The sequence below is a fragment of the Pelobates fuscus genome, chromosome 1 (assembly GCF_036172605.1).
Source record: "Pelobates fuscus isolate aPelFus1 chromosome 1, aPelFus1.pri, whole genome shotgun sequence".
NCBI classification, from domain to species: domain Eukaryota; kingdom Metazoa; phylum Chordata; class Amphibia; order Anura; family Pelobatidae; genus Pelobates; species Pelobates fuscus.
In genome coordinates, this window is record NC_086317.1 from 442,574,107 (window position 1) to 442,598,409 (window position 24,303).

At 44.8% G+C, this 24,303-nt stretch overlaps 1 protein-coding gene across 5 annotated transcripts in view; it reads left to right on the forward strand.

Annotated features, from left to right (window-relative positions):
- The first annotated feature begins 16,766 nt into the window (after positions 1–16,766).
- PSPC1 (paraspeckle component 1) overlaps positions 16,767–24,303 on the forward strand; it is an 84,160-nt gene continuing 76,623 nt past the window's right edge. For 2 of the 5 annotated variants that reach the window (XR_010085201.1, XR_010085202.1), the window contains exons 1-2: positions 16,767–17,276; positions 18,973–19,274. Coding sequence is in view for 2 of the 5 variants with exons in the window: in XM_063429914.1 (XP_063285984.1) it covers positions 16,896–17,276; positions 18,973–19,274 (683 nt within the window). In the remaining 3 variants the exon portion in view is untranslated. The remainder of the gene's footprint in view (positions 17,277–18,972; positions 19,275–24,303) is intronic. The other 3 variants (XM_063429914.1, XR_010085203.1, XM_063429923.1) reach the window with 3 other exon arrangements.

The following is a 24,303-nucleotide window of genomic DNA, read 5'->3' on the forward strand; positions in this document are numbered from 1 at the left end:
ATCAGATGTCTACATCATATACAAACACATCCCTGCAATCAACCTTCACCACTACATGCAAACACACCGCAAATGAAAACACCAACATTACATTACAAACACACCCCAAATGAAAACACCAACATTTCTGGATGCTTTCAGGTCCTATTATGTGGACCTGTACAACCAGTCCCAGACCCAACAGGGAGCTGCTGCACAAACCCATTACCGACGAGTGACGGATTACCTGGCTCAACACGTCACACGTAAACTCACACCGGCACTCGCGGAGGAGCTTGACAACCCCCTCACCCTTGAAGAATTAGCGGCCGCAATGAAACGATCGAAACCGCGCCGGGCCCCGACGGCTTCCCCCTGACGTACCTACGGACGTTCCGGGAAGAGCTCTTGCCGAGACTTCTGACTAGCCTAAACGCCTTGCGGGACGGGGGTGCGTTCCCCTCTGACACCCTAGCGGCCATAGTCACGGTGATCCCCAAGGAAGGGAAGGACCCGAGTAACTGTGCCAGCTATAGGCCGATCTCACTGCTTAACGCAGATCTAAAATTGTTTACGAAGGCCCTCTCACTGAGGATATCCCGGTTGCTGCCGGACCTGATCCACCCAGATCAGGTAGGCTTCATCCCAGGCAGGGAAGCCCGAGATGACACCATTCGGGCACTGAACATAATCCATAGCGCACAAGCCGGAAAGCGAGACGTCGTCCTCCTCTCGACGGACGCCGAAAAGGCGTTTGATCGGGTGGATTGGGTATACCTGAAAGAAACGCTGCGTCACCTGGGCTTTGGACCATATATGCGCACGTGGATCTCGGCCCTGTACACCACTCCGACTGCCCGGATACGGATAAATGGAGCCCTCACACGGTCTTTCCCGATATGTAATGGGACGCGACAAGGCTGTCCCCTGTCCCCCCTCCTGTTTGCCCTCACCCTGGAACCCTTCCTGGAGGCGGTCAGACAGGACGGGGGTATAACAGGGGTTCGCATGGGCACAGAGGAACATCGGGTAGCGGCATACGCCGATGACATGTTGTTCTTCTTGGAACAACCTCTGGTCTCTGTGCCAAACCTACTAAAGGCTTTTGATGACTTCCGCCAAGTGTCAAACCTGAAACTGAACCTTGACAAGTCGGAAGCGATGCCGATAATGAAGAACGAAGGCGATGCCCACAGACTCGGCACCCAATTTGCCTTCTCGTGGTGCACGGGGAAGATACGGTACCTCGGTACCTGGCTACCGAAGGACCTTTCACAAACATACCAACTGAATTTCCTGCCCCTCCTCCGGAAAATACAATCGGATCTCCAACGCTGGACGGCCTACTATATCACCTGGTTTGGGCGGATTAACGCGATCAAGATGAACGTGTTACCACGGTTGCTGTATCTCTTTGCCACCCTGCCACTCTTAATCCCACAATCATTCTTCAAATCACTAGATACGGCTATCCGCGGGTTTGTCTGGAATCATAGACCCTCGCGAGTCCGCAAGTCGACGATGGAGAGACCCAAACAATCCGGGGGCCTGGGACTGCCCTCGGCGTCTACGTACTATAAAGCCACACACTTGCACAGGATCACAGACTGGCATGTTGACAAGCGTTGGGTGGCTATGGAGCTACAGCAAACGGGGGGTAAGATCCCCTCGAGACTGTGGCTGGGGGGCACCACGTTCGCAGAGCTGCGGACTGGCAACCCCATGATAGACGCGACGCTCAATGTCTGGTGCAAAGTCCGCTACACCCATCGGCTCACTACATCGCCGAACCCGTTGACCCCGATTGCATGCAACCCAAACCTGGCGGGGGGACTCCACCCGACGGCACTGCGGAACTTCCAACAGGCGGACTGGATATACCTGGATCAGTGGTGCTCGAGGGGACGACTCCGGCCCCTCCATGACCTGATGGGAGACGCACGACCCACACAATTAGACAATTTCCGCTACCACCAGGTGCAATCGTATGTCACCAGCTTAGCTGGTAAGGACCACCTTCATAGGCAACTAACGGATTTTGAAAGGATATGCACGAAAAGGTGTCACATAGACCACGGGGTATCGCGCATGTGCGAATCCCTGAGAGGGGTCCAGGACACCTGCCCGCTGGGATACAAGAGCAAGTGGGAAAGAGATACAGGTACACAACTCTCGGACCAGGAATGGGACAAGATAGTCCGCTTAACCCACAAATGCTCGATCAGCTCGAAGATCCAAGAGACCGGATACAAACTATTATCGCTATGGTATCGGACTCCGGACACCCTTAGGCACTTCGGTGGAGCTGGTGCGGGCGATTGCTGGAGGTGTGGCACGGCCCTGGGAACGAATCTGCACATATGGTGGTCTTGCCCGCGCATAGTAACATACTGGCAGATGATAAACACGAAAATTAGAGAAGTCACAGGCGAACCCATCCCCTTACAACCCATGACAATGCTTCTACATCACACTCCCATACCCACGCAGAAATATAAACACTCCCTCACCATACATCTGTTGAATGCTGCAAAGGCATTGATTCCCCTACACTGGAAACGCACATCCGCACCTTCATTCAGACAATGGGTGGACAAGGTGGAGAGCGTCTATGATATGGAGATACTGACAGCCTCCCTGCAGGGACGCTCAGATAAGTGCGCACTACAATGGTACCCCTGGCGACTTTATGTCTCCAGGGGAATCGCGTAAATTTTCCGGGACAGGCAAGGAGCTCGGAGCGGCTATCTGAGCTGTGCAGACAGGTCGGACTATATCCAGTACAGATGAGACGAGGAAGCTGTTTAGACTGAGGAGACCTCACCCGGGCTCCAGACCCCCCCCCCCTCTTCTTTCCCTCCTGTATCTGCCCCGCTCTCCCACCCCCACTTCCCTTTTACCAATCCTCAACCTGACGGACCTTTCACACTACAAGACACCAGAGGACTCTGGCTCCCAACTGACTAGACATTACACTGACTGACAGGTAACCCTATTCACACTCAAATGATTAAAATCGAAACCTGACCACACGACATAGTATGGAAAAATACCTTTTTGGGTGGACTTATGTGACAGGAAAAGTAATCCAGACGGACATAGACACGACAGTAGGCTATCGCTTAGACACGAACCCACGGACAGCTGTGGTCCATTAGACACGGCCGATATCCCCGAAAAGACACCCCACCGAGAAGGGAAACACCTGGGGCTGCTTAATCCCTACGTTATTCTCCCGGGGGACACACTGTTCCAATTACTACACACAGCTACGGAATCTGGTCCCTCATGAAATACCCACGCAGATACCGGGTACTCATATCCTGTTACGACACAGGTACTGGGGTAGTAAGGGGATGTCCCCGAAGTGGGGATACTGGAAATACGTTGCTAATAGGTGGGGAACTGGGAATGGGTACTGCCAACCTCAGAGGCGCCCAAATGATTCCAAGCAAACCCAGGGGGAAGCAATCAAGTGTATATGCCAAGGACAACTTTGCTACCTATGTTTCCTAGAAATCTGCTTCTTATTTATGCACCTCAACTAGTTTAACTGTTTCAATGTTGCCAAAGGTTAAATCTACATTTCCGTGTGACTTATGAGAAAATGCTGTTACTGTTACCTGTGAAACCTTACCAATAAAATATGATTGACATAAAACACCAACATAACCCCTGCAAACAAAACCCTGCATTCAAACACCAAAACTACACACAAATACATCCCTGCATTAAAATACTAACACTATATACAAACACTGCAATTGAACGACAACACTATATACAAACACGCCCCTGCATTTAAACACCAACACTACACAGAAAAGCACGCCTGCATTCAAACACCAACACTACATACAAGTACACCACTGCTTTCAAGTGGCAACAGTACACACAAGCACACAACTGCATTCAAATGCCAACCCTATACACATAGACTACGTCTGCACACACACACACGCACACTCCATACAAAACAATGCTTTCATTCAAACACATAAACACTGCTCACAAATAAAACTCTGCAAGGATGGGCAATAGGATGGTAGATCCCCAGTATCTTGGGAGATGTACAACAAATGGGAATCTACTTTCTTGCCGCTCTTGCAATAGGGGTGGGGCGCAAAAGAAATTGCACCAGGGTCAGCGCTTCCTATAGGCCAATTAGGCCGCTGCCTAGGGTGCTTAAAGGGGGCACCGGCACAAGCTTTACTGCTCTGCTCGTTTGGCCTCCCCTCTATGTTGGAGTAATTATACAAATCGTGCCGCCAGCCATGTTACTGGGCTTAGGGAGCACTTGCACCCGAAATAACATTGGTCCGGCGGCATCCACCTCAGCCTGCTGAACCAGGCACCCCACAACAGACACTTATTGCTGCACCAGCGTGATTTTCTCGCTCCCGCCCCTTGCCCTGTACGTGTGGACAAGAGGGCAGGAGCATAACAGGTCCAGGGCTGAGACGGAGTGAAGGCAGCCAGGCACAGTAAAGCTGACAGTTAGACAAGGAAAACAAAACCATACATGCAATAAAGGTAAAAGGGTCAATGGGACATCACAATGTGTGTTTCAAAGATTTGTGTTTGTGTGTGTCTGCATGGGTTAGTGTGTGTCTTTTTATGTGTGTCTGTATGGGTCAGTGTGTGTCAGTCTGTATGGGTCAATATGTGCTTGTATGGGTTAGTGTGTGTCTGTATGGGTCAATATGTGCCTGTATGGGTTAGTGTGTATCTGTATGAGTCAGTGTGTGTCTATATGTGTGACTCTGTATGGGTCAGTGTGTATCTGTATGGGTCAGGGTGTGTCTGTATGGGTCAGGGTGTGTCAGTTTGTGTGTCTGCATGAGTCAGTGTGTGCGCGTCAGTCTGCGTCTGTCAGTGCGTGTGTGCCAGTCTGCGCCTGTCAGTGTGTCCGCGTCAGTCTGCGTCTGTTAGTGTGTGTCAGTCTGCATTGGTATGTGTCAGTCTGCTTGGGTAAGTGTATGTCAGTCTGCATGAGTGGTTGGTAACATTTGGGGCGGCAAATTATTTTGTTTTGCCTAGGGCAGCAAAAATCCTTGCACCGGCCCTGCCAGGGCCCTGTCAAAATAAGTTCCACCACTAGAAAAAAGATCCACTTGAAAATAGTGTGGATGCACGTGGTTGTAAGTGAATGCAGTGAACCACATTGCAATTTTAACAACCAAATTCTGAAAAAATGAAACAAAGTAGTGAGTTGACCTCATCTAAATGCACTTTTTATACAGTGTTAAACCACTATTAAAATCAATACTCTGTGAGCCGAAGGGAGACCCCTGCTGTTCGATCTAAGTAACACACAGAACATCAAGCCAGTAGGCACAAAGAAATCTATATATTGTGTGAGAAGAAAGAAGACTCCTTTCGTTTGGTCTAAGTAATGCAGGTAGCATAACATTAGTGCAAAAACTTTTAAAAAGCACAGAAAATCCAGCCCACAATTCTGTTTAAAACGTAACCTTTAATATAAATTCATAATAATGGAATTCTATATTGTTAGAATGTTCATCTAATATAATGTTAATTCTAATTAAATTTGAACTACAATCTTTAGTACTAATTAATAGAGAACTAGCAATTGAAATTAAGAAGGTCGAAGAATTTGAAAAAGAACCACTGTTGGAAAGTGCTATGGAAACAAAGTTACAGAAAAATCTGGATAACTTTGGCAAAAATATTAAACAAAAAAAATCATCAAAAATTTCAGAGAGACTACAAGGACTTTCAGGAAGGACAGATTTTTAGACACAAATGACAGGAGAGAGACTAAAATTAAACAAACAAAACATCATCATCGGATGAAACAGATTGGTCTGAATCAGAATCCAGACCCTCTCAAACTACACGCCCTTCAAACAGATCGTCCACATCCCGTACAGGTATACTTAAACCTAGAGAAAATAATATTTCCTTTATCACTCCTACAAGTTTGAGTACTTCTAACTCAAACTCGATGAGCCCACAAACATCAACCAACTCTACTAGTTTGATTGCAACAATTCCATCCTCCTTGTCTTTTTTAGACCAGGAGTGGCCTCGACCTCAGAGGGAGCTGTTACAACACGGAGACAAATGGGCGTACAAAGCACATACAATGAACAATGAGAACACATTTCACAGACAATACAAAGTGGTCAAATTGTCAGATTTTATCCTTCAGAATATGCATTTAATGTTGCTGAATAAAGGATTATCATTTGTACCTACCCCAACCCTAAATTTGTTTGATTGGGCAAAGGATCTAAATCTCTTTGGTAGAAAATTGTACCTGCATGTACAATTCCATAAGAAAATAAAGATTAGAAATGCTAAAGATCTAGGACTCAAGGGGATGCTGGTGGTTATCAAATACTATTTGATCTAGTGACAGAACAGGAATCAAAAGCCCCTTTAACTCAAAACAAAATACCCAGTTGGTTCACTCCAAATTTGAATGAGGTGACCAGTGTCGATCTAATTTGAATAAAATGGAACAAAAAGCTCTCCATGAACTACAAAATCAGAAAAATATAGTTATCAAACCTTCAGATTAAGGGGGAATATTGTTTTACTTAACCAACAATACATTGATATGTGCATGGCCCATCTTAAAGGATCACTATAGTGTCAGGAAAACAAAGCGGTTTTCCTGACACTATAGTGCCCTGAGGGTGCCCCCACCCTCAGGGTCCCCCTCCCGTGGCGCTGAAGGGGTTAAAACCCCTTCAGCCACTTACCTTTAGCCACTTCCAGCGCTGGGCTCCCTCGGCTCTGGTGTCATCTCCTCCCCCGTCCGACGTCAGCAGAGCCGAATGCGCATGTGCGGCAAGTCCTGCGCGCGCATTCAAGCTGTCAATAGGAAAACATTTCTCAATGCTTTCCTATGGAAACTCTGCGCGATGGAGGCATCATATGCCTCCAGCGTCGCAGATGCGCCTCTAGTGGCTGTCCGGAAGACAGCCACTAGAGGCTGTCTGAACCCCAAATGTAAACAGCAGTTTCTCTGAAACTGCTATGTTTGCATCTGAAGGGTTAAAACCTGAGGGACCTGTCACCCAGACCACTTTATTGAGCTGAAGTGGTCTGGTTGACTATAGTGTCCCTTTAACCGATTCTACATGTTATAAATTACTTACAAATGATTCTACACTGGAATACCTTAAAATTCTGAAAACAATCATTCAAAAAGCCTTGGATGACAAAATCATTACGAATGAGGAGTATAAATTCTGCATTCCATTTGGTAACCCAACTGTGGCAACTTTTTATTGCCTTCCTAAAATCCACAAGGATTTCAAATAATCCACCTGGCAGACCTATTGTCTCTGACAGCTGCCTAAGGCCTCGTGCTACCTGGGGCCTTGCGGCCGCCTAAACTGCCTTAGGGCAGACTATGGTGGTCAGTGACCAAGGACCAGACACCAGGAGGAGGCCCGGCGGGTGCGATGCCCCGCCTGTCTGGTGGTCCAGTGGCCATAATAACAGGTCTGCAGCTCCACAGACCATGTGTCTCGCGAGATCTGGCCAATCAGAGCGTTGCCGCGGGTTCCTTGTGTGCTCCTTATACACACACAAGATGCAACCCTATTTTTTTCCACTTTGGGTGTTAGTGGGGCCTCATGTTTGAGTTTCGCCTAAGTCTAGAATTGCCCCTGGCTATAGTGCCAGGAAAACGAGTTTGTTTACCTGGCAGTAAAGTTTCCATTTAAGCTAAAAAAACTCAAAAAAATTAATGCATGTATAATCATATTAATGTTGGTGGTTTATAATTGTCAGCAATAATAGGGATTTTATGTGCACACAGTGAAGAAGTGAGACAGTGCACTTGTGGGCATTTTACTTCTAAAATCTAAATCTAATCTAAACCAATGACCAATAGCTTTATTGGGGTCTAGTCACTAAATGCCTATTTCAGCAGGAGACCTGCAGGCGTTGGAGGCTCATCGGGTGTTCGATGCACTCAGGGCGAACCCGAAAAGGCAAGTCTGAATACTATTTGATCTAGTGACAGAACAGGAATCAACAGCCCCTATAACTCAACACAAAATACCCAGTTGGTTCACTCCAAATTTGAATGAGGTTACCAGTGTCGATCTAATTTGAATAAAATGGAACAAAAAGCTCTCTATGAACTACAAAATCAGGAAAATATAGTTATCAAACCTTCAGATTAAGGGGGAATATTGTTTTACTTAAACAACAATACATTGATATGTGCATGGCCCATCTTAAAGGATCACTATAGTGTCAGGAAAACAAGCGGTTTTCCTGACACTATAGTGCCCTGAGGGTGCCCCCACCCTCAGGGTCCGCCTGCCGTGGCGCTGAAGGGGTTAAAACCCCTTCAGCCACTTACCTTATTCCAGCACCGGGCTCCCTCGGCTCTGGTGTCATCTCCTCCCCCGTCCGACGTCAGCAGGGCCGAATGCGCATGTGCGGCAAGTCCTGCGCGCGCATTCAAGCTGTCAATAGGAAAGCATTTCTCAATGCTTTCCTATGGACGCTCTGCGCGATGGAGGCATCATATGCCTCCAGCGTCGCAGATGCGCCTCTAGTGGCTGTCCGGAAGACAGCCACTAGAGGCTGGCTGAACCCCAAATGTAAACAGCAGTTTCTCTGAAACTGCTATGTTTGCATCTGAAGGGTTAAAACCTGAGGGACCTGTCACCCAGACCACTTCATTGAGCTGAAGTGGTCTGGGTGACTATAGTGTCCCTTTAACCGATTCTACATGTTATAAATTACTTACAAATGATTCTACACTGGAATACCTTAAAATTCTGAAAACAATAATTCAAAAAGCCTTGGATGACAAAATCATTACGAATTCCATTTGGTAACCCAATTGTGGCAACTTTTTATTGCCTTCCTAAAATCCACAAGGATTTCAAATAATCCACCTGGCAGACCTAATGTCTCTGGTAATTAAAGTCTATGTAGATGATGGAAGTGCACTCAATCCTTCGTCATGGAATTCAGGGTGCTCTAGTGGATAAGTCCCAGTACCAGAAAGTACCAAACATAGAATTTGAATATAAGAAATAATCCAGGCACTCCAACAAATTCCAAAGCAGAGGCAATTTTTATTGGAACAAGCAACTAAAAAGCAAAGTTTCGACCCATTAGGGCCTTTGTCAAGCTTTGTCGCACTCTAACCTTACCTGGAGACCGAGATATCGAGTTGCGGCCTATAGCAGACGGAGAAGGGGAGAGGCAGGCGCTTATCCCACTCCACATAACCTGACATGGACATGCACAGCTCCTACCCAATCCTTTGGACCGGTGGGGTATCCTCTGAGCTGCAATCACAGCATGTCTCACCATCTATATATGCCACCCAAGATGGCGGCCTATCCCCAGGACGAGCGAGACTTAAGCTTGTCTCCACAGTCTCTGGGCCATCAGTTGCTTACCACAAACAACCAGAAGCCAGAGCAAGCTACCATAGCTGGCGCAATTGAACGTTCTTTACTTAGGCTGGATGAAATCTTTAAACATTTTTGGGTAACCCTGGCGGTGCATGCGGCTGTGAATCCAATCGACCTCCTGACAGATGCTCGAGGACGCAAACTGAGGGGACAGATAGCCCACCCGGGCTGAAGGTCTCTAGGGGCTCTGCCCCAGTGCATCATGCACATCGCCAGAGGACCTACCTGTCACGGTTCTCACCGCGACATCCAGACTGTGAGACGAGGTCGCCCCAGAAGTGCCCAATAAGGGATTTGAACCTGGGTACTTTTTAGTCCTGGGCCTGCTATTTCTTCTGTGAGCCACCATACAGCCTGAAGTTTGTATCTTGTCTTGTATCCAGCACTGGGGGCTGGACGTTATTCTGTGGCTGTTCCAACATTCTCAGCACACCTGTAGCTGATGGCCTCATTAGCCAGGTATAAAACACTGCATCTCCCAGAAGGCAGTGTCAGTTCCTTGACTCTGGTGATCGGTTTGCTGTTTCCTGTTCTCTAGTTTGCTCTTGACTCTGGCTTGTGTTTTTGTTTATTCTGACTTCTGGCTTCCTCTGATCCTTGGCTTCCCACGACTATTCTCCTGGTTTATCCGTTCCAGTACCGCGACTCGGAATTATCCTGCACAGCCCCCATGCACCGACTCACAGGCCAGGTGAATTCTTGCCTGACCACCTCGGCCTGTGTTTTCTTGTAAGGGTGAGCATACATCTCTGCCTGCCGGACTCCCAACCCAGGTAAGCCCTGACACTACCGCCGCAAGAGGTGAGTAACCATCAGGTCCACCCGGCACCCGTATGTACGGGAGAGACTTGGACTCAGCGAGCTCTCAAGTCTGTGGCCCAAGAATGCTGGCATGCCTACTAACTCGGGGCGGATGGGAAGCCCTGTCCCGACCATGCTTTACAGCTGCTTTTTACGAATCCACTGCAGCTTCCTGTAACCTCCCAGTGTCTGGCATTGGTTGAATGAGGTCTCAAGCTGCCCACGGACCCACCACATAAGGCATACTGCCCCACGCTATTACTTGCCACCATCCTGATCTACTCTTATTTTTCATTTTTGGCATGTTGCCTTTTTCATTTTTTTACTTTTCTATCCTACCAACTGCCCTAAGGTGCTTTCTTGATCTGTGCTCCACTCCCAATGGTATTCTTATTATTGTATGCAACTAATAGCTCCACACCACTTATTAGGATATGTTCAAGCATACATGATCACATGTCTAAATGTTACTCTTAAAAAAAAAAATTGATGTTTTTCTTATATGGAGTATTGTGTGCCATGTTAAACTGATCACCAGCATTGTCTGTCGAGCATTCATACTCTGTTGTTTTATTCTTGATGTATAAAGCACTAATCACAATAAAGGAAAGATTGACAAAAAAAACAATATACCACTTGGTCAATATCTACAAGCAAAAAGGAATTGTTCAAGGGAGGATGACTTTGAAAGAGAGGCTAAAGATTTAAGAACAAGATTTAGGAAACTGGGCTATCCAAATAGGGTCTTAAAAAAGGCTTATCAGCAAGTAAAATCAGTGGATAGAAAGGAAAATCTCCATAAACCCACAAGAAAAAACAAAACTTACATCACGGAAAATAACATCAGATTCATTGGCACATTTGATCGATACCAGCAAAACTAATTTTCTAAAGGAATTGGCAAATCCTCAAGCATGACCACATCCTCAACAAAGCCATTCTATCTTTTCCTTCTATGACTTTCAGAAGATCAAAAAAATCTAAAAGATCTTCTGGTACACAGCCGTCTTGAACCTCAACCATCTATAACCACCTGTCCGCAACCCACGAAGGGAACCTACAGATGTGGGCATTGTAAAGCCTGTGATTATATTTTTCCATCAAAAATTACAATAAGCAATCAGACACACAAAACATATACCACTAATAGTTTTGTTAATTGCAGTTCAATCAATATTATTTATCTAACTTTATGTAATTGTGGATTTCAGTACATAGGGAAGACCTTCCAAAAATTAAGACGGAGAGTCTTACAGCATATAAACTCTATTATCAATCCCAAGATATCCACACCAGTATCCAGACATGTTAGACTTTACCATAACGCCGACCTCAAAGTACTGAAGTTTCAGGCGATACAAAATAAGAAAACTAAACTCCTGTAAAGGCAATACCAATTAACTTTTACTAAAAGCAGGCACGCCGGATTTATTAATTCAAGACCATGACTCCAAAAGGGTTAAACGAAGAGTTTAACTTAACCCCATATATACGTTAAATTCAATAGTATATTCAGACTCTTCAGTGTATCTTATACATCTTATGATGTATGCCTAGTTTATGGTACTTTTGCATATGAAGCATCTCTTTGAAATTAAGCTTATTAATTGATATGATATTTCTGGGTATTTCTTGGGGCTGATTATCAGTCCACAAAAGCCCCAGATGAAATGATTACGATATTCATTTTTAGTCTGTCTGTCAGAGTTAGACTTGAATGGTAGGAAAGCACTCATATTGTTGATATACATAGGTAAGCTTACAAGCCCCTATGTCTATATCTTATATTATTTTATTCTATTTATTCTTTTATGATTTGTCTATTGATTTGTTTATCCATCTATAAGATCAAAGTAAGTGTGTTCTCCCAAATGGATATTCTAGTACCGACAAATACAATGTTGCTTAGGTACGATATCGCAACATTGTATATGAATTACAGTTCATTAGTTCTTAATATGAGAAATCTTCTACAGTCGTGGAATCTCGTACTTATTTCGGATTAAAACTTACTGTTTACAAGATCTAACCCTTTGGTTCATTGTGGAGGAGTCCACAATCGATCACTTACAATTACGTCCATAAAAACCCGCCCTTGGGATGACGAAACGAGTTCCAATTGGATGCCGCAGAAACTCAAATGCGATTGAGTTTGTAAGAGAGCAGTAAGGAAATTTTCCCATCAAGAAAGATGCATTAGTGGGCGGTAGGTAGAAAAAGGTTGACTACCCCTGGTGTAGGTGGTCAGAAGACAAGACGTCCACCATTCTCCCAGCCACGTGTTTGCTTATACAAAATGGGGGCCACCCAGGAGAGCATTCATTAATTGTTTCCCTTGTGGTTTTGCACTTAAGTGGTTGGTGTTAACGTTCTAATGGGGTACAGGGGTGGTCCTTGTTCAGGAGACAAATGGATTCCATTCCTATGAAGTCTCCTGAACGGCCAAAGAAGAACCACACGAAATGACCGGCAAAACACACGAAATTACAGGGGGGAAGATATGGACAGCCAATATAGGGAATACAAGGTTGCAAATGTCAATTCCGCTACAGAGTTCTTACATCTATATAAAGCCCCTGACAGCATAGATAGTTTTCCCTTGAAGAGCCCGTTGGTTTGGCGAAATGCGCGTTGGGACTTCTTAAATCTGTGTGTGATGAGTTAGTATATGTGGGCAGTGATCACTATGGAGATATTCCGGGAAGATTTATATTACATGTTGACTCAGAGATTTCATCCCACACAGAAACATATCTACTTTTTAACTTTCGATTTATTATTCATCCTTTGGATTGCTGACAGCATATACAGTTGCAAGAAAAAGTATGTAACCAACACCTCCAATCTCATCTTATTGATTGGAATCCAGTTGGCTGACATCTCACTCCAATTAGCTCTTGGAGATGAGATAGTATAGGGGTTCACATACCTTTTCCACCTGCACTGTGAATGTTTACATGGTGTGTTCAATAAAAACATGGCAACATTTCATTCTTTGTGTGTTATTAATTTAAGCAGACTGTGATTGTCTATTGTTGTGACTTAGATGATGATCAGATCACATTTTATGACCAATTTGTTCAGAAATCCATATCATTCCAAAGGGTTCACATACTTTTTCTTGCAACTGTATTACAGCTTTAGGGTATAGTCAGGTAAGGGGAAGAGGAATACAGGTGTCCTAGTCAGCACTAGGCCCACTGGGCTCTTAATCTGGCCCTGGATGTGTGTATAGTGGATGCAATGTGCAATTTTGAACTTACTGGGTGGAATGGGGGCTGTATTGTGTGTGTGGGGGGTGGGGGGTAGAGAGTTTAATAATTTATTTGTACATTTCTTATTTACTAATACTAACTATTTTTAGTAAGTAAAGTTTTCTGAAAGACCCCAAAATTTTTAATTTTGGTCTTTCAGGTTCTTAATAAATTGATAGCTCCCTAATCCTTATGTGGGATTTCCATAATTTCGTATCCTTAAATATGGTACCAATATAGGTAGTTATCTACTAAACGGCACGGATCAGAATTTCATTTGTCTGAATGATATTCCTAAATGAAAATAATGGCTGAATTACATCCAAAAACAAATGGATAAGATTTAAAGGAACACTATAGGGTCACTAACACAAACATATATTCATGGCCCTATAGTGACAAAAGCACTATCAACCCAACCCCCCAGGCTCCTCTTACCTCCCTAAATATAGTTCAATCTTACTTTTATTCAAGTCTGCAGCTGCTGCCTCTGCCCGCCTCTGACCTGCCTGCTGTTTGCTGACATCATCAAAAGTGTCGGTCTACGCCAATACTTCCCCATAGGATTGGCTGAGACTGTCAAGGAGGCAGATCAGGGGCAGAGCCAGCACAAGTCAAAAACAGCCCTGACCAATCAGCATCTCCTCTTAGAGATGAACTGAATGAATGCATCTCTATGAGTAAAGTTCAGTGTCTGCATGCAGAGGGTGGAGACACTGAATGGCAGTACTGCACACTATGCAGCACTGCCCTAGAAAGCACCTCTAGTAGCCATCTGAGGAGTGGCCAGTGGAGTTATCACTAGGCTGTAATGTAAATACTGCATTTTCTCTGAAAATACAGTGTTTACTGCAAAAAGCCTAAAGGGAATGATTATTAAATACAATAAGCTGTAGTTGTTCTGGTGACTATAGTGTCCCTTTAATTCAGACAAAACAAAGTTTATGCAGAATACATTTGGACGAAACGAGAATTTAAGAGGCGCACAAGTCTACATATTTCTATACACAGAATCTCATCCATTAACCGAGAGAGCTCGGCTGATGCTCTCAGCCAATGAATGAGCGTCAGGATCATCACGCGGATCTGTAGAAGCCAGATATGATAACCCTCCCTACAGATTAGGCCCATTCATAAAAGGTCAAACCAAATATTACATTGAAATTTGCATAATTATGTTTTTATTTATGTGAGAAGGTGTTCCATTCCCTTAAATATACATTAAGAATCTTAATTTGAAAAAAATTGTTTATGAAATTAGATATCGCTGTGGGGTTCTAACCTTATTCCTTGTGGTCCAGTGGACTGAGCTGCTTGTCTGCACCTTCTGTGGGTGCAGGCCACTGAAAATGCTTCCTTCCAGTCTCTAACCGCTATGGAGCATTGGCAATAATCTGACTCAATGAATGTGCAGACCTATAGATGCTTCACTGGTCCCTGTAGACCTGAAGCTTTAATGGTAGCTCCAGCTCTTCTGCCTGGGATCTCAAAAGGGTATATATTGGATACTCACATATAAACAGGGATGTATTTATCACAAGGCAAACGAGGCATTTGCCTAGGGCGGCACTTTCAGGGGGGAAAGTGCGCCAAAAAACGCCACCCCAAGCTACCAGACAAATGCCTTGTTTGCCTCATGTTCTGGGACTGTCCACTGTGAGTGAGTGAGTGTAGCTGTCAGTGTGTGTCTGTGAGTGAGTGAAAGTGTGTGTCTTTCAGTGAGAATGGGTATGCGTGTCAGTGTGTGCATGTCATTTTCTGTGTATCTGAGAGTGTGTGCCTGTCAGTGTGTGTCTGTCATTGAAAGTGTGTGTTGGTTAAACAGTGTGTGCCAATGACTGTATCTGTCAGTGAGTGTATATCAGTGCATGTATCAATGAGGGCATGTGTCTGTCAGTCAAAAAAGTGGCCTTGACATGAATTGGAGGGGCAAATTTAGATTTTGGGGGTGCCCGAATTTAGTCGTGCCTAGGGCAGCACAAATCCAAAATACACCACTGCATACACACAATTCCCGGGCACGGTTCTCTATCTTGGGAATCATGTAAAAGCTTATGATTAAATACTGTGTTGTACTGTGAAATATACCAAGTGTTTTGCGTGTTCTTTTTTTGCACTATTTATACTGTATGTCCATATATCAATAAATACAAATTAAAGTTAGGGAGTGGTTCCCTTCCTGTGAGCATGACCGTGTGTGCCCACAAGTTTGATATTGCTAATTGTGTCTATAAAACCTTGGAAATAAATATTACCGCTAACTTCAGCAAAGGAATATAAAGAAAAGGCTGTATAAAATGGCCCAAAATATTCCATTTTAAATAGCTTTGGTTCTCTACTATTACCAATGGAGTGCGGTATGGGTGCCAGTTTAAATTTCAAGGCTACTATTCTGTCTACATGAGAGTTAAAAAAAAGTCTACCAAACTAGGGTGTGTATTTCTTTTCACCAGAACCACACTTCTCTGAGCTAAGCCTGGTGGTGCAGAACAGAGCTTAGCTCTGGAGAACAAAATGAAGCTCCTCGCAGGAGCTCTTGCTTCCAGTTGCAGAGAGGCAGGGAGCAGTGCATGGCAGACCGCAGAATAAGTCAAACCATTAGTAAACAGTTTAACTACTTTAACTGGGGGAGGGAGGCACCAGGGGACTCTTGGTACAATAAACACTACAGTGTGCAGTAGTGGTTATGGTGCTTGAAGTGTTTCTTTAAATTTGGGGTCCAAAATTCATACGCATTTTTTAAAATCCAAATGCCCATATCTAGACCAACAGGGCTGTTTACCGAAGTGGAAATTGTCAGTAATTTACCAGAATGCGTTATTTTATTTTTTGGGGTGGTGGAGGGCAAAATATTTAAACTTGAATCATTCTGTTTATCAGCTTTTTTTCCCCCCACATTAGCTACTTTGGCTAGAAGGCAAGGATTTGTAAATAGTGCTTCTTATAATATATAGTTTGCCATAATCTCTAGAAACTAACAAACCCCAGAGCACTTTTTACAACAGATTTAAGGATAAAAACAAACAAACAATCAACCTTTGAAATAAATAGATCACATAAAAGGAAATCGTCAGGTAAACTAATATAAATATTTCCTTTTCAATGCTCCACTTTAGATTTTTAAGTTTATTTTGGTCTTAATGCTGAAAGCCCCTGGTAAAATCCCTGAGAAATCTCTGTGAAGGAAAATAGTGGATTTGTTTGAGGTGATTTCGCCTGCCTGGCGCTCGGCAGCCGCTAGGTGGCGCCCGCCGCCAACTCGCTCTGCCTCGGTGGGCGGGTCGCCAGTCTGCCATTGGCGACCAGTTGCAGCCGCTGACGCCAGAGAGGCCGTTAGAGCGCTTACTTTTTTTTTTCACGGCGCCATTTTGAAGCGGAGAGAGCTCGCACCGTCTGCGTCCCGTTCACCGTAGCATCGCGTTACAGCTCGATACCCAGCATGGCGAACAGGAACCTGAGGCAAGTGCGCATCGAGAAGAGCAACAACAATAACGGCGGCGGTGGTAACTGCGAGGACATGGCGTCCCGCCCGCAGCCGCTGCCCCAGGGCAAGAACAAGCGGCCCCTGGAGGTGAGCGAGGGCGACCCTTCCCTCATGCCGCCCAAGATGGATGACGGGGAGGAGGAGAAGGGGGTGACCATCGACATCAAGAGCCTGCTGAAGCCCGGGGAGAAGCGCTACACCCAGCGCTGCCGCCTGTTCGTGGGGAACCTGCCCACCGACCTCACGGACGGCGACTTCAAGAAGCTCTTCGAGAAATATGGCGAACCGAGCGAAGTGTTCATCAACCGGGACCGCGGCTTTGGCTTTATCCGCCTGGTGAGTGGGGTGATGGGGCAGCGTGCTGCGAGGGTGTGGGGGAGGGGTGGCATTTGGTAAGGGGGGAGGGGTGGCATTTGGTAAGGGGGAGGGGTGGCATTTGGTAAGGGGGGGAGGGGTGACATTTGGTAAGGGTGGGGGGGGTGGCCTTATATTGTGCTGCACTGCTGTTATGGGACCCTTTCACTGCCTGAGGATAATGTCAGGGGTGATGACCATGGTCCAGCCCTGGCATGCCAAGCTGGGTTGCGGGCGGACCTCCTCCTGCATGCCAAGCTGGGTTGCGGGCGGACCTCCTCCTGCATGCCAAGCTGGGTTGCGGGCGGACCTCCTCCTGCATGCCAAGCTGGGTTGCGGGCTGACCTCCTCCTGCATGCCCAGCTGGGTTGCGGGCGGACCTCCTCCTGCATGCCAAGCTGGGTTGCGGGCGGACCTCCTCCTGCATGCCAAGCTGGGTTGCGGGCGGACCTCCTCCTGCATGCCAAGCTGGGTTGCGGGCGGACCTCCTCCTGCATGCCCAGCTGGGTTGCGGGCGGACCTCCTCCTGCATGCCCAGCTGGGTTGCGGGCGGACCTCCTCCTGCATGCCAAGCTGGGTTGCGGGCGGACCTCCTCCTGCATGCCAAGCTGGGTTGCGGGCGGACCTCCTCCTGCATGCCAAGCTGGGTTGCGGGCGGACCTCCTCCTGCATGCCAAGCTGGGTTGCGGGCGGACCTCCTCCTGCATGCCAAGCTGGGTTGCGGGCGGACCTCCTCCTGCATGCCAAGCTGGGTTGCGGGCGGACCTCCTCCTGCATGCCAAGCTGGGCTGCGGGCGGACCTCCTCCTGCATGCCAAGCTGGGTTGCGGGCGGACCTCCTCCTGCATGCCAAGCTGGGTTGCGGGCGGACCTCCTCCTGCATGCCAAGCTGGGTTGCGGGCGGACCTTCTCCTGCATGCATGCCAAGCTGGTGTGCGGGCGGACCTCCTCCTGCATGCATGCCAAGCTGGTGTGCGGGCGGACCTCCTCCTGCATGCATGCCAAGCTGGTGTGCGGGCGGACCTCCTCCTGCATGCATGCCAAGCTGGTGTGCGGGCGGACCTCCTCCTGCATGCATGCCAAGCTGGTGTGCGGGCGGACCTCCTCCTAAGATTATGTACACTTGGATATTCTCAACACTATTTTTTTGCGTAAAAAATATAAACAGTTGAAATATTTTGGGTGTACTCAAAGGACTTATGAATGAATTAAGGGTTTAATGTGACAAAACAAAAATTTACATCTATATCACATCAACGTTTCGACACCCAGTGGGTCTTACTTCTGAGAAAAACCCTGTTAGTGCACCCTTTATGTAATTTGTTTATAATTAAATGATAATGGGGACCATCGCATTGTATGCCATGCCAGTTTAACCGTTGGTTCCCCGGAAGCCAATTTTCATCCTGCTAAACTGGTTTATGATGGTCTGCCAAACACCTCTCCATCCTCTTAAACTGGATGACAATGGTGTATGATAGCAGGCATAGTTAGGATGGCTTCTTTAGTGATCTTACCCAGCATGCATGGCAAGAAAGTGATGCCCCGTGACAACCCCAGAATGCTTGGCTGCTTAATCAATCTTTCTCTTTATAGCAGTATCTTCTATCAAATGGAAACTTGTACTGGGGCAATCTAAATATTTGTGCTATTTACATTTTAAATTTTCTCCTCTTCAGGAATCAAGGACACTTGCAGAAATTGCCAAAGCTGAGCTTGATGGTATGATCCTCAAAAGCCGACCACTGCGTATTCGTTTTGCAACACATGGAGCTGCCTTAAGTGTTAGAAATCTTTCTCCTGTTGTTTCAAATGAACTTCTTGAAGAAGCATTCTCCATCTTTGGTCCTGTTGAGAGAGCTGTGGTTATTGTGGATGACCGTGGCAGAACAACTGGCAAGGGTTTTGTAGAATTTGCTGCAAAGCCCCCAGCAAGGAAGGCTTTAGATAGATGTTCGGAAGGAGCATTTATATTGACAACGTGAGTTAAACAAATTCTACTTGTTTAAGTGTGAAATCAGTATGGCACCATCATTTTGTCTTTATTGAAATTTTACTATTTTATCCAATGTTTAATTTTCTGTTGGAGAGCTGAAGTGCACAGTCTGTGTTTATTTATGGTTTGAAGTGGTCGTGGTGGAGGAGTTGGTATGTGTAGTGCTTCAGCTAACCCCTTAGTGACCAGACCACTTCAATTTTCTTACCGTTTGGTCAAGGGCTGTTTTTACATTTCTGCGGTGTTTGTGTTTGGCTGTAATTTTCTTCTTACTCATTTACTGTACCAACACATATTGTACACAGTTTTTCTCGCCATGAAATGGTCTTTTAAAGATACCATTATTTATATCATATCATATAATTTACTATAAAATAAATTATAAAATCTAATAACAAAATGTAAAAAAAAAAAAAAAACACCTTTTCTAACTTTGATCCCCATAATCTGTTATGCATCTACAACCGGCAAAAAACACCTGAGCTAAATAGTTTCTAAATTTTGTCCTGAGTTTAGAAATACCCAATGTTATGTTGTTCTTAGTTTTTTTATTTTATTTTTTTAAAAATTATAGGGCTATAAGTACAAGTAGGACATTGCTGTTTCAAAATATGTTTTTCAAATTTATCAATAGTGACATTGTAACACTGTTATCAGTCATAAATCTGTTATTACATAAATATGCACGTAGAATTTATATATATATATATATCTATCTAAAAAAGGGAAACACTTAAACACCATGTAACTCCAAGTCAATGACACTTGTGAAATCAAACTGTCCACTTAGGAAGCAACACTTAGTGACAATCAATTTCAAGTGCTGTTGTGCAAATGGGATAGACAACAGGTGGATATTATAGGCAATTAGCAAGACACCCCCAATAAAGGAGTGGTTCTGCAGGTGGTGACCACAGACCACTTCCCAGTTCCTATGCTTCCTGGCTGATGTTTCGGTCACTTTTGAATGCTGGCGGTGCTTTCACTCTAGTGGTAGCATGAGACGGAGTCTACAACCCACACAAGTGGCTCAGGTAGTGCAGGTCATCCAAGATGGCACATCAATGCGAGCTGTGGCAATAAGGTTTGCTGTGTCTGTCAGCATAGTGTCCATAGCATGGAGGCGCTACCTGGAGACAGGCCAGTACATCGAGACGTGGAGGAGGCCGTAGGAGGGCAACAAACCAGCAGCAGGACCGCTACCTCCGCCTTTGTGCAAGGAAGAACAGGAGGAGCACTGCCAGAGCCCTGCAAAATGACCTTCAGCAGGCCACAAATGTGCATGTGTCTGCTCAAACGGTCAGAAACAGACTCCATGAGGGTGGTATGAGGGCCCGATGTCCACAGGTGGGGGTTGTGCTTACAGCTCAACACCGTGCAGGACGTTTGGCATTTGCCAGAGAACACCAAGATTGGCAAATTCGCCACTGGCGCCCTATGCTCTTCACCGATGAAAGCAGGTTCACACTGAGCACATGTGACAGACGTGACAGAGTCTGGAGACGCTGTGGAGAACGTTCTGCTGCCTGCAACATCCTCCAGCATGACCGGTTTGGCAGTGGGTCAGTAATGGTGTGGGGTGGCATTTCTTTGGGGGGCCACACAGCCCTCCATGTGCTCGCCAGAGGTAGCCTGACTGCCATTAGGTACCGCGATGAGATCCTCAGACCCCTTGTGAGACCATATGCTGGTGCGGTTGGCCCTGGGTTCCTCCTAATGCAAGACAATGCTAGACCTCATGTAGCTGGAGTGTGTCAGCAGTTCCTGCAAGACGAAGGCATTGATGCTATGGACTGGCCCACCCGTACCCCAGGCCTGAATCCAAATGAGCACATCTGGGACACCATGTCTCGCTCCATCCACCGTCACGTTGCACTACAGACTATCCAGGAGTTGGCAGATGCTTTAGTCCAGGTCTGGGAGGAGATTCCTCAGGAGACCATCTGCCACCTCATCAGGAGCGTGCACAGGCGTTGTAGGCGGGTCATACAGGCATGTGGAGGCCACACACACACTACTGAACCTCATCTTGACTTGTTTTTAAGGACATTACATCAAAGTTGGATCAGCCTGTAGTGTGTTTTTCCACTTTAATTTTGAGTGTGACTCCAAATCCATACCTCCATGGGTTGAAAAATGTGATTTCCGTTTTTTAATTTTTGTGTGATTTTTGTTGTCAGCACATTCAACTATGTAAAGAACAAAGTATTTCAGAAGAATATTTAATTTATTCAGATCTAGGATGTTATTTTTGTGTTCCCTTTATTTTTTTGAGCAGTGTACCGTATATACTAGAGTCAACCCGAATATAAGCCGTGGACCCTACTTTTACCACAAAAAACTGGGAAAACTTATTGACTCGAGTATATGCCTCGGGTGGCAAATGCAGCAGCTACTGGTAAATTTCTAAATAAAATTAGATCCACCAAAAAATATTAATTTAATATTTATTTACAGTGTGTGTATATAATGAATGTAGTGTGTGTATATAATGAATGCAGTGTGTGTTTGTGTAGTGTGTGTGTATAATTAATGAATGCAGTGTGTGTGTATATAATGAATGCAGTGTGTGTGTATATAATGAATGCAGTGTGTGTGTATATAATGAATGCAGTGTGTGTGTATAATTAATGAATGCAGTGTGTGTGTATAATTAATGAATGCAGTGTGTGTGTATAATTAATGAATGCAGTGTGTGTGTGTATAATTAATGAATGCAGTGTGTGTGTGTATAATTAATGAATGCAGTGTGTGTGTGTATAATTAATGAATGCAGTGTGTGTGTGTGTGTATATAATGAATGCAGTGTGTGTGTGTGTGTATATAATGAATGCAGTGTGTGTGTGTGTGTATATAATGAATGCAGTGTGTGTGTGTGTGTGTGTGTATATAATGAATGCAGTGTGTGTGTGTGTGTGTGTGTATATAATGAATGCAGTGTGTGTGTGTGTGTATATAATGAATGCAGTGTGTGTGTGTGTGTGTATATAATGAATGCAGTGTGTGTGTGTGTGTGTATATAATGAATGCAGTGTGTGTGTGTGTGTGTGTGTATATAATGAATGCAGTGTGTGTGTGTGTGTGTGTGTGTATATAATGAATGCAGTGTGTGTGTGTGTGTGTGTATATAATGAATGCAGTGTGTGTGTGTGTGTGTATAAAATGAATGCAGTGTGTGTGTGTGTATAAAATGAATGCAGTGTGTGTGTGTGTGTGTGTGTATATAATGAATGCAGTGTGTGTGTGTGTGTGTGTGTGTGTGTGTGTGTGTATATAATGAATGCAGTGTGTGTGTGTGTGTGTGTGTGTGTGTGTGTGTGTATATAATGAATGCAGTGTGTGTGTGTGTGTGTGTATATAATGAATGCAGTGTGTGTGTGTGTGTGTGTGTGTGTGTATATAATGAATGCAGTGTGTGTGTGTGTGTGTGTGTGTATATAATGAATGCAGTGTGTGTGTGTGTGTATATAGTGTGTGTGTGTGTGTGTATATAGTGTGTGTGTGTGTATATAATGAATGCAGTGTGTGTGTGTATATAATGAATGCAGTGTGTGTGTGTATATAATGAATGCAGTGTGTGTGTGTATATAATGAATGCAGTGTGTGTGTGTATATAATATAATGAATGCAGTGTGTGTGTGTATATAATATAATGAATGCAGTGTGTGTGTATATAATATAATATAATGAATGCAGTGTGTGTGTATAGAATATAATGAATGCAGTGTGTGTGTGTATAGAATATAATGAATGCAGTGTGTGTGTGTGTGTGTGTATGGGATTGTTGTGTATTGGAACACTGTTATCATGGGTCTGTAACTTTTATATTGTAGTTCCCCACAAAGTCCATGTGGGAGAACCCCTTGTATGGGGAGTTGCATAAAAGGCCCGTGTGGCTACCAATTAATCGGTTAACTCCACCCTCAACACGCAGCCTCTTCTTGTGATTGTAGGGAGCAGCTATAACCCCTGCTCCTGGGATTGCTCTTTGGATTGCTATAACCACTAGCTCTTGTAAGAGCTTCACATCTATACTCTCTTGGAGCTGGATCCAGGAGTTTGGTCCAGGGTGGGAAGGGACGGCGAGACCCCAGCCAAGCTGCGGCAGCTAAGGGGCTACAGTGTTTATGGTGCCCAGTGCGGTGCTTATAGTACTAAAAGCGACTAGGAATCAGCAATTGACTGAGGCATCCAGTTGGGGTGCCAGACGGTCCGTCACTGTCTGTATATATGTCAGTGTGTGTATCTGTATGTAATTGTGTTTGTGTATGTGTGTATCTGTATTTGTATCTGTATGTGTGTGTATGTGTATGTGACTGAGTCAATGCTTTCCTGTGGGGAAGGCCACATGCACATTATGTCCCATCCGTCGATTGATGTCGTCATCAGAACACAACCCAGTGCTGAGAAACCTTGGCGCTTGTATCTGTTACATGTAAAAAGGTGTGTTTTTATATTTTTTAAAACCCTTTATTTGCTGTAGGGAAGGGATATTAGTGTTAGGAATACTATAGTGTTCATTTAAAGGGATACTATAGTCACCAGAACAATTACGACTTAACCCCTTCAGGACTGAGTCAATAGTACACATTCTGATCAAAAAAAATGTAAACAAAAATTGGAAATTGCGCTATATGTCTGTAATTCACCTCTTTCATATTATGTGCACCCACACGTATTCTATATCATTTTGTTCAGGAGAAACTGGACTTTAATTTTTCATGAACCATTCATAATTGCAACATAATTTATTATGAATAAAATAAAAAAAAACTGTGAAATTAAGATTTTCAAAAAAAATAAAATGCAAAAAAACATATATTTGGATTCAGCAAAGTCTCCCATTAACCGTTTTTACGGTGTTTTGGAAAGTTACAGGGTCAAATATAGCGCATTCCATTTTTCAGTTTTTTCACATTGAAATTTGCCAGATTAGTAATGTTACCTTTGAGACCGTGTGGTAGCCCAGGAATGAGAATTACCCCCATGATGGCATACCATTTGCAAAAGTAGA